General features: G+C 37.5%; 1 protein-coding gene across 1 annotated transcript in view; it reads right to left on the bottom strand.

Moving 5' to 3' along the window:
* The window catches only part of IARS2 (isoleucyl-tRNA synthetase 2, mitochondrial), a 66597-nt gene that overhangs the window by 28799 nt on the left and 25743 nt on the right, over nucleotides 1-12055 (bottom strand). The window contains 3 exon segments of the mRNA XM_032801388.2: nucleotides 10175-10335; nucleotides 10991-11142; nucleotides 11365-11455. Of these exon segments, the coding sequence (XP_032657279.1) occupies nucleotides 10175-10335; nucleotides 10991-11142; nucleotides 11365-11455 (404 nt within the window).

Here is a 12055-nt window from a genome sequence, read left to right as displayed (position 1 = left end):
TTTTTATTGTTTCTTTAAACAATCAAACACAGCAAGCAGCAAATACTTGGCCACACACTTCTGAAACCCCAAAGCATATTCAGGTTTTGGCAGACTAATTTCAGCTTTTCAATTAAAAAAAACCACAACAAATTTTGAAGGAAAGCAGACATTGTCCCTGATTTTTTTCTGCCTTTAAAAAGCCCCTAGTTTTCAATCCAGAACAAGTCTTGATGGAAAGTATTTGTCCAACCCTTTCAATGAGCTTTAGTGCCTTTTACACTAGCTGATGCTGAGAACCAGTGATACCCTGTAAAGAAGTTCTCAAAACTGGGTTTGTGCCAAGATGCAGAAGGTTTATTTTTCCCAGGGCTGCCCGTGAGGGGCCGGGGGTAGGAAGTGGAGCAATTTGCGCCAGGTCCCGCAGGGGCCCCCACAAGAATACAGTATTGTGTAGTTTTGCAATTTTTTTTATGGAAGGGGCCCCTGAAATTGCTTTGCCCCAGGCCCTCTGAATCCTCTGGGTGACCCTGGCATCATGGATAAAATTAGTCCACACATTTTTAAAACATCCATCACAATGTTTAAGTGATCAGACTTTCAGAACATTTAGCACACAACTGTAACAACCTTTCTTCAGTAAGGAGCAGACTGGCCTAGAGTCTTAAGATGTTCTCGCAGTGGAGTTAAAGGTAATTTCTATTATTTGCAATTGGCCTACTCCTGGAATGTGTCTTGCACCTCCTGCAAAACGTTAGCAGCCTCAAGCACTTACCCAGAGATTCTAAGGCCAGAAGGGACCATTGTGATCCCCTGCATAACACAGGCCATAGGACTTCCTCCAAATAATTCCTAGAGCATAGCTTTTAGAGAAATAACCTCTCTTAATTTAGAAGTTGTCAGTGATGGAGAATCTACCATGACACTTGGTGAATTGTTCCAATGGTTAATTACTCTCACTATTAAAATTGTACACCAGTCTGAATTTGTCTGACTTCGATTTCCAGCTATTGGATTATGTTATGCCTTTCTCTGCTAGACTGAAGAGCCTATTATTAGAAAGACTTGTTCCCTATGTAGATACTTATGAACTGTAATCAAGTCACGCCTTGACCTCTCTTTGTTAAACTAATCAGATTGAGTTCCTTAAGTCTATCACTACAAGGCATGTGATCTAATCATTTAATCATTCTCATGGCTCTCCTATGTTTCCTTTACAATTTATCAACATGCTTCTTGAATTCTGAGCACTAGAACTGGATATAGTATTCTAGCAGCGGTCACACCAGTGCCAGATACAGAGGTAAAATAACCTCTCTACTCCTAGTGGAGATTCTCCTGTTTATACATCCCAGGATCCCATTGGCTTTTTTGGTCACAGCATCACACTTGGAGATTATGTTTAGCTGATTATCCACCACAACCCCTAAATCTTTTACAGAGTCACTGCTTCCCAGGGCAGAGTTCACTGTTCTGTAAGTATAGTCTATATTCTTTGTTCCCAGATGTATACATTTACATTTAGCTGTATTAAAACATATATTGTTTGTTTGGGCCCAGTTTGACAGATTTCTAGCAGAAGTTAGATTCCAGAGCTAGGGTCCTACCACAAACACTGCCCTTGGTGATATAGCTTTTGAGCATGTTTACTGAATGCAAAGACTGCAACAGAGCATACAGAGAGTCTCTGAGGTCAAAGATTTTCATCTGATGGAGGACACTCATTCATCTTAGATACACAGCTAGCCATGGTGATCCATTAATTTGTCACCTTTACACTTGATTATGGTAGCAAACTCTATTTAGGCCTAAGCATAGAAGCCACCTGGATAAGAATTAAGATGTCTGCCTTCTGCACGTAAGAAAGTTTGTTACACCTTTACTCAGTACTCTGCACGGGCATCAAATCCAGTCCCCAAGTGAAATTCAAGATGGTTGTCACCATCGATAACAGTCTACAAAATCACTACCACTGTTACTTGAATGCCCATAAGCAGGGATGAACCCAGTAACACTCCACAATTTCAAGCTATCTTGAAAAATTCTGTAGGAATATACCCTTATTTGAGGGTCCTTGCAATTATGTTCCCTGCCACCTAGCATCATTTTCACCTTCCAGATTAAATCTGATCCAATATGAAGGTCGCAATCTCTATCATATACTGGGTGTGTAGGGCTATTTCTCTGTCCAAGCTTGAAGAAAAGAAGATGTAGAGACACGAGTCATCAACATATTGACACTGCAGCTCCCAGTACCTCACTAATCTATCCTACAGACTTCACCTGAACACTGAACAAGAGAGCTTGACAACATAGCAGAATGAGCCCTCCAAAGAACAGTAGTTGCACATGAAAACCCTCTGGACCTTACTCTAGAAAGAGTGGACATAACCTCGAATCTCTGCTTACTCCTATCAGTCCCTACAGTCAAATCAGCTGCCTCTCATGAGCAGTGCTGGAGGATTTTCTGTAGAACTAGAAATACCAAGAGGGAAGTTTGACTGCTGTTCATCCACTGATATCAATATTATTTCTGAGCCATGTCCACACTCTATGCCTGGTATAGTCTGATGGACTGTAATAGCAATTTGTGTGGGAAAACAACCTTAGTAGTCCATCAAATGAGAGCCACTAAGTAGGTCAAAACTCTTCTTTGTCAACGAGCAGTGGGTTTTGCAACCCTCAGGAGGAACAAGTTCTACTAAAAATGGCAGATGAATAATAGATCTGTTTAGCCCAATCAGTAGGAATTAAATAAAACTGTTAAAAAATAGCAATGATAGCCCTTTTCTAACTAAAAGAATATTAGCTCCTAACTTAAGCTTAAAAAAAAAAAAAGAAGTTTAGAACAGATAGACTTCTAGTCTGCATCTGATTTTTAAAGCATATAGGAAGTGGTGATTGTACTGAAGAATGACAGCGAATGCAGTATTACACTTGCAGTAAGCTACCTCCTATCTACCTATATTCTGAATGAACAGTGTTTGCTCCAGATTACTTTGCCAGCCAGACAGCCTCAACAGAATTAGGGGCAAAAACATTCTCCCAAATTTCTACATAGTACTCATAAGTAAAAAGCTAAGAAAAAAGAGAGGAAAATTCAGACACATATATGGAATGGCAAATTGTGTTATCTGTAATAAAGAATTTTGTTTACTTGTTGTTCCCTGTAGATCTTCAGAAGAAAATGCAACCTTGCAATCTTCCGTGTCTGTGTGTGAACGGTGTTAGAAAATGTCCATACTACAAGGGTTTGTCAACTCTGCTTAGCAGTGGTTTTCTCTACTGTTTCCATGAATACTTCTACATAAACATCATAGGTTGAACTATCCTTTTATCATGCATAATGTTATACAAAATAAAGCCTAATATGGTTCATTTATGGACATCAGTAGGAGTTTATTTTAGAGTGCAAATTTCCCTGAACCTGACGTGAATTACGACATAACTTTCTCTTCCACAATATAATAGCATTAGATAATGTCAGATTCTCCTGGTTACATTATGCAATTAATCATATGAAATAAAAGTAGTCAAATATTGACAGGTTTACTAATCATTAACCAGTATTCTCAGGTTTTTATGGTAGTCTGAAATCAACTAATTGTAAAGGTTCAGCCATTTGAAATTATTTACATCTCATTCAATATCTGTAAAAAAACTCTGGGAGAATTTAAATATTATACAATAAAGTATTTTTTAAAAAGTGGTTGTATATAATATCTTAAGATTCCAAGAATCCAGCATCTGCCCCCCCTGAAAGATTTTAAAAGCCACTCCTCTGACCTCTTCCCAAGATTCTCATGAATAATAAGTGTTCTCCCTACTATCTTTGTAGTTACAGTCCACATACTGTATGCATATTTTAAAAACTAAGGTGAAATTCTCTCAATACATAAATATATCGAAGTGCCAGCAGAAAAAAACCTCTCTCAAATAATTACTCATCACTCTACAATCTATAAGCTTCCATGCGAGTACAATAATTCATAGAGTAAGCAATAAACCCCATTGTAAAACTTTGCGTTATAGTCATAGACCATATCTAAAAGCACCTGTCTTATGTGTCACTTGCTAGGTCTCTAACAGTGAAAACCCATAAGATAATTCATGCTACCATGACACCAGCCAATCATTTTGAACTCTGATATTGCTTGTACTGACTGCTTATTTAGGGTGTTATCGGAAATTAAGCAGCATTAAGATGATTCCCAGTAGAAGAAAAAAACCAGTTCTTGGTGTTCTCTAGTCTCCTCCTTTCTGTAAAATAATGAGTGCAAGGTAGAGTCTCTTTTTACATAGGTATCAGTACTTCGCCGGACGGTACTTTGGAAGGGAAGGGGTAAGCTGCTAATGTTCTGAACTTACTGAAATATGTTTTAAACAAAGTACATTTGATAAAGTTATTTACTTTCAATTGTAGATATATTTATACAGGAAACATGCGACTGGATTTTCTATGTACAATTTAAATGATTACATACCTAACTAATAATAAAATCACAGAAAAAGGGGAGAACGCTTTAGGAAATTTTATTAGTCCAATATAACGATTAATACTAATATTCAGATAATGAATTAGTAAAGCTAAGTAGTAGTAATCTATAAAAGTTTGCACTTCATATTTGTTACTTGAGGTGAGCTACTATTCTAAATTGTAGCTTTTAATTTAGTTCGTAGGATATTGTTACTTTTTCAATAAATCTAGGGAAAAAAATTAATTAAAATATTTACTTGAAAACCTAATGTTGGAGAATGACAATTGCATGAATCAGATTGATTATTTAATTTGTTAAATTGTTGTCTTGTGCAGTTTTTAAATTTACACACACACACACACTCCTGCTGCCACATTCTCATAATAACTATTTGAAAACTGCAATTATTTAATGTATAACTTCTCTTCTCTCTCATACAGGAGGTAGGAATTTGCCATTTTACTGAACTCGACTTAAATATGCTGAGGAGGTAGAGGTACTTTTTTGTTGGATTTAATATTTATCTGCATTAGAACATCATTTAGATCACATTTTAATGCTGGAAGACTATGCTTGTTGCTGTATGCCCCAAATGTCTGCAATGGCACATGTCGATGCCAGTAAGCATTCTTAGAGAGATGAAGCATTAAATGTAACTGATGCAGAATAAGAATCTAGTTCTTGTTTTTAAAATGTAAAACAGCAGCAGAACTGCAAACTTTTTTAAAGCTTACTGTCTTAGGGCATGCAACATACATCCTACAAAATAAGAATGCTGCTAACTTTCAAATGGCAAGTCCATGGGCATACCCACACTTGCACAGAAAAATACCACTGATTTATTTTAATTGAGTTACTATTTTAAAATAAGTATGGGGAATCATTCAGGACTAACCAACAGTGTTCTCAGATGTAACAGCAGCTCCATGTGGACTACACTGACTTCCAGTGGAGATGCTGTTACTTTTGATATCTACTGACAGAATGTGGAGCAGCCACACCCATTTATACACCATTGGAGTTAAAAATATAAATGCAATTTTAGATCAAAGCTCTTTGGAATACTGTGTTATAATTCTGATTCATTCATTTATATAAGTCTGAATATTTAAAAAGACATTAGAAGCTTCATGGACCATATCATGCTACATACTGTAATGTATGAGAACCAACTACAATAAAATACGTAGGACCGCTGTACATTTTATTAAGAACTGGTGTACAGGAAAATGACCTATGAATTGACAGACTGTCTTCTAAATTTGTCTGTCACTTCTGTAGGCCAATATTCTGCATGCCTTAACTGCTTTGGAACCAGAAGTCTGCTATGACTAACTTAGAGAAAATTTATCTCCTGCTGTACTGCAAAATATTTAGAAGAACAAACTGTGCAATACTTATTTTTAAGTCAATGCTCGTTATTTATATTTTCATTTAAAAGAGCAACAGATGTGGCAGCCAAAGAGAATAAATCTAATTTTCAATCATACAGTGTACAAGTCTTTTCTGTATTTCACTCTTTAATCTCATGTGCTGTATTGACCCTTAAATCACTCCCACATGTCACTTTTTGACATTGATGAATAATGGGCTTCCGCAAAGGTGGAGTTGCTGATCTACAGCAATGCTTTCTCTGTCACAATGCCCCAACAATGTCACTGTTCATACAACTCCAGCGACATGCCACAGCTCAAAGGTTTACAAAGGCACACCTTTTGGCATATGTTCTTGGCCTTTAAGATAACTATAATGGAAGGAGAATTTCTATCCGTCACTACCTTCAAATATGTTCCCTGTTGACCAGCTAAATGTATGCAATCAGTCCTATTTGTGCATATTATGGTGTTTATCTACAATTTCAGAGGAAAATATTGCTTAGGGCTCATTTTCATAGCTTGTTAACTGACTGCAAAGTTGTGCTACATAGGAGTTTTTGTTTTTAACGTAATACTAAATTATCTTTATTTTTCACACAATTCTGGAATACAAAAAGCAAAAACACTTTTTTTACAAGGCTACTTTCCAGATGTACTGTAATGGTTCCCACCGAGGAGCCATACTTTATTGTGTAAAGATATATTTGAAGCCTTATTGTAAATGCTTTTTTAACTAGATGAATGACTTCCACAGGTAAGAGATTACCTTAATCCAATATATAGAGCCTTTACACATTTTTGTCCAAGAGCACCTTGGCACTATTTGCATGTTGATAATAAATACCATAGACAGAGGAAGAGAACAAAGAGAAATGTGTGCACACACCACACGCTGACTAGCTTTGCATAGAATCATAGGACTGGAAGAAACCTCAAGAGGACATCTAGTCCAATTCCCTGCACTCATGGCAGGACTACGTATTATCTAGACCATCCCTGACAGGTAGTTGTCTACCCTGCTCTTAAAAATCTCCAATGAGAGACTCCACAACCTCCCTGGGCAATTTATTCCAGTGCTTAACTACTGTGACAGTTAGGAAGTTCTTCCTAATGTCCAACCTAGCAAAACCACCCTTGCTGCAATTTAAGCCCATTGCTTCTTGTCCTACTCTCAGAGGTTAAGAAAATTTTTCTTCTTCCTTCTTGTTAACAACATTTTATGTATTTGAAAACTGTTTTGATGTCCCCTCTCAGTCTTCTCTTCTCCAGACTAAACAAACCCAATTTTTTCTATCTTCCCCAGTAGGTCATGTTTTCTAGAACTTTAATCATTTTTGTTGCTTTTCTCTGGACTCTCTCTAATTCATTCACATCTTTCCTGAAATGTGGCACCCAGAACTGGACACAAAAGTCTAGTAGAGTGGAAGAATTATTCTGTCTCTTACTTACAACACTCATGCTAATACATCCCAGAATGATCTTTGCTTTTTTAGGAACAGCGTTACACTGTTGACTCATTTAGCCTGTGATCCACTATGACCCCCAGATCCCTTTATGCAGTACTCCTCCTAGTCAATCATTTCCCATTTGGGGGGAGTGGGGGCAGTTTATTATTCCATCCTAGGTGGAATACTTTGCATTTGTCCTTGTTGAACTTCAATCTATTTACTTCAGACCATTTCTCTAGTTTGTCCAGATCATTTTGAATTTTAATCCTATCTTCCAAAACACTTGCAACCCTGTCAGCTTGGTATCATCCGCAAACTTTATAAGTATAATCTCTATGCCATTATCTAAATCATTGATGAAGATATTGAACAGAACCAGACCCAGAACTGATCTCTTCGGCACCTCACTTGATGCGCCTGTCTGGCTTGACTGTGACCACTGACAACTACTTTCTGGGAATGGTTTTCCAACCAGTTATGCATCCACCTTATAGTAGCTCCATCTAGGTTGTATTTCCCTAGTTAATGAGAAATATCATGCAAAACAGTATCAAACGCCTTTATAAAGTCAAGACATGTCACACATTTAACACTTTCTCCCTATCCACCAGGATTGCATACTAAATATAAAGTGTATACCACCTTAGACCCATATTTGTAGAAATGGCATTATTAGATTCCATACCAATTATGTCTGACTGATTTCCATATACAATTTTTTCAGTCCTGAAAATTCGCCCTGAGTTCTGGAAGTCAAGCTGGATTCTTTAAAGAGTGCTCATCACCAGCCATAAGAGACTCGGCAACCAATTTCCACTCCCCTTCACCTATACAATCTTATTATCCTTAAATGAATTTGTACAGGGGTCACTAAGGGCATAAGTGTAACTCAGCTGTATTCTGGTTGTGTATCTGAAGGCAGGAACTGACTCAAAAAATCAAATATGGAAAGCAATGACTCCACAACGCCATTTTTACAAAAAGTCATCTTTTAGAGTAGACTCACCCTTTAAAATCTCTTCCTCCCCAAAAAGCTAAAGGTAGTACCCTGATCATGAAAATAAAGAGCTCAACAAAAGGGATAGCTCAGTGGTTTGGGCATGCTAAACCCAGTGTTGTGAGTTCAATCCTTGAGGGGGCAATTTAGGAATCTGGGGCAAAAATTTGTCTGGGAATTGGTCCTGCTTTGAGCAGGGGGGTGATGATCTCCTGAGGTCCCTTCCAACCCTGATATTCTATGCTTGAGTCTATGAAAAGTTTCAGTTTAAAAATTCAAAGTAGTTTAGCTGTAAGAGACAATCAGAAGAAAAGCACTTTGGAAAATGTTGTTAAAATTCTTTCAGGGATTTTTGTTGTTTGACTAATTTGTTTTTAAGTATCAGTGTACTAGACTGAAAATTACTACTTGTTTTAAAACTCAGTTCAGATTTTTTTTTATTGTGAACTCATGAAAAGCAGAAAGATAACAATAGTGTCATATATAAGACACAAGAGGTTAATTGTCCTGCTCTTTTATATTTTGAGATATATCTATCTCATAGAACTGGATAGGACCCTGAAAGGTTGTTGAGTCCAGCCCCCTGCCTCCACTAGCAGGACCAAGAACTGATTTTTGCCCCAGATCCCTTAGTGGCCCCCTCAAAGATGGAACTCACAACCCTGGGTTTAACAGGCCAATGCTCAAACCACTGAGCTATCCTTCCGTCCCTCCCTCCCTGCCTCTGCTCAGCACTGGTGTGGCCTCAGTTGGAGTACTACATTCAGTTTTGGGCACTACGCTTGAAGATACGGAGAAACTGAAGACCGTCCAGAGAAGAGCAACAAAAATGATAAAAGATTTAGAACAACCTGATCTCCAAGGACAGGATATAAAAACTGGGCATCTTTAGTCTCGAGAAAAGAAGACTGGGATGGGACCTGGTAACAGTCTCAAATATGTTAATGGCTGTTTTTTAACAAGGATAGTGATCAATTGTTCTCCATGGCTATGAAGGTAGGACAAGAGGTAATGTGCTTAATCTGCAGCAAAGGAGATCTAGATCACAGGGGAAAAAATCTAACTATAAGGATAGCTAAGCACTGGAATAGGCTTCCAAGGAGTCCCTGTCATTGGAGATTTTTAAGAACAGGTTAGACAAACACCTGTCAGGGATGGTCTAGGTTTACTTGGTGCTGCCTTAGCATGAGGTGGGATGGACTAAATGACCTCTCAAGGTCCCTTCTAGCCCTACATTTTTGAGTTTATGATAAACAGATAACTCTAATTGTACTAGATGGTGCTGGAAACAAAGGTTTACATATGAAAGCCTGTGACCTAACTTTATGGTAACAAATACCTCAAATTGGAAATAGGGGCTCTCTGAAAGATTAAATGGCCTCCAAGTTAACTCTGAAATAGGCCATAGATTTCTTATTCTGCACCTGATTTGACCATCCCACTTTAGTCTTCTCATTTCATAGGCATCTGTCAACTTTTCAATTTCAGAAATTATTGTAACAAATAATTGCATAATTGAGTTCATAATGCTGAGATTATAGTCATTATCTGCTCTAGCTACAGGATGCAGTTCTTTACGTTTAATACTGATGTCTAACATCAGCTCTCCTGAAAAATCTATTAAATCAGAGACAAACATCAAGGAGGCAGCTCAGCTCACTGCTGGTTAGTGGTATGAGACAGACCTAGATCACTATCTTTAAACCACATTCATTAATGAGACATTTGCCCCTCTAGTTCTTTTAAATGAAAAAAAGACAATATAAAATTAACTATGCCAAAAAGACAGTCATGAACCAAAATAAATTTGCTTGCACTTCAGTTGTTTGTAGTTTTAATATTTTCTATATCAGAGCAAGACAGGTCTCTTATTTTTTATATGAATAAAATAGATACCTGTTTATCAGGGATTCTCCTGTTGTCTTATGATAGAACACTGGAATCGGAACACCCCAACTCCTCTGTCTTGAGATGCACCAATATGTCCTTCTGTCCAACATTTCTAGCATTCTATTCACTGCTGATGCAGGAATAAATTTCACTTTTTTTAACAATTCCTATGAAATAACCACAACTACAATTATTCAGGGTTGGAGAGAATTCAGAATTTAACAAAAGGATACTATTTATTCTCTCAAGACACAAAGACTTACCGGCAGAAATCCTCACATATTGATATATGATGATCCAAGGTGATACCTCATGGATATCATCAACACCAGTTACTTTATTTTCTGTTTGAATCTACCTATCTGAACTACTTACATGACCCCTGGTACCACGCACCACACAATCTTTAATGTATTTATCCTCACACGCCCTCTATTATCCCAGTTTTACAGATAGGGAACTGAGGCACAGAGAGGTTAAGTGATTACAAAGGTCATACAGGAAGTCTGGGCTTGAGTGGAGGTATTGAACCCAGCTCTCCCAATCACTGGAACCTTTTTTCTTTGGAGTCTTAAATGGAAAATGGCATAAACGCACAATTAGTCTAAAGTTGGTGGCAAATAAATGAAAATGTAACTGCTGATAATTTCCAAACTAATTGTTAATAAGACTGTGATTGCTATCAGCTGCAAAGTCTTTGTAAACACTAAGGGAGGAAAGCATACTTTTGAAGTGGAATGTACATGTTATGCAAACACCTCATACGATAGTAATGTCCTTTACATTCCCCCAAATAGCAAATTATGTAACTAAGTGTAGTACCTGGGCTGTAACTTTGATATTTGCTGTGTTTACAAACCACTGTTTGCTTGCACGAATAATCACTGGTTTCTTAGTCCTCCAATCATATGGGTAGCTATGTACACATTTCTCCTCTTTTAATAAACTCTTTGCTGCTCGAAGCATCTGAATGACTATTGAGAGTGAGAATTAAGAGTCAGAGGTAATTAGAAATCACATTAACACAACTCTACTGCTGCTAACCCCACTTCTTTCTTTCCTTTCCCCAAAGTCCAATTCCCATCCTCCTGATAACAGGAAGTGCCAATATTTTGTCCACTGTAAGCTTTGTTTGGTTTACGTGAGCCTTCAAAGTATTTGACAGAATATTGACTAATTGAACACAAGATACTAACCAGCTTCATTTCCTTCTTCCAGTACAGCCTTGTTTTGAAGCTCAGGACCTGCAGCTTCTGTAAAAAATCCACCTTCATCCACCAGGCAATCCTAAAACAAGGATATTTTTAGTTATGTCAAAATATCAAGAGCCTATTATATTCATATTATTTTACAAGAATCTGAGATTATGAACTAAAATTGCAGTATAATGTACCATACATCTGAATCAGGCTGAGATATAAGGTGTCACTTTTAATATTCAAAGGTAATTATGATGTAACAACCCTGAAATTTGCCAACATGCCACTGAGCCTGAATTCTCAGCACAAGATGAACTCCACTGAGTTTGTGAGGATACAACATTCATGTTATTGCACCAAGTCAAAGAGTACTATTCCACTTAATTCTTAACAGACAGAATAACTACAAGCAAAACAGAAGTACACTTAGGCCTGGTCTACACGACGCGTTTAAATCGGTTTAATGGCCGTTAAATCGATTTAACGGCCGTTAAATCGATTTAACGCTGTACCCGTCCACACGACGTTGCCATTTATATCGATTTAAAGGGCTATTAAAATCAATTTCTGTACTCCACCCTGACGAGAGAAGTAGCGTTAATTCGATATTAACAGTTCGGATTATGGTTAGTGTGGACGGAAATCGACGTTATTGGCCTCCAGGCGGTATCCCACAGTGCACCACTGA

Source organism: Chelonoidis abingdonii, chromosome 3 (assembly GCF_003597395.2).
Source record: "Chelonoidis abingdonii isolate Lonesome George chromosome 3, CheloAbing_2.0, whole genome shotgun sequence".
In the NCBI taxonomy this organism is placed as follows: Eukaryota; Metazoa; Chordata; order Testudines; family Testudinidae; genus Chelonoidis; species Chelonoidis abingdonii.
Note: the sequence above shows the minus strand (reverse complement) of the source record. Positions and strands in the feature narration are given on the sequence as shown.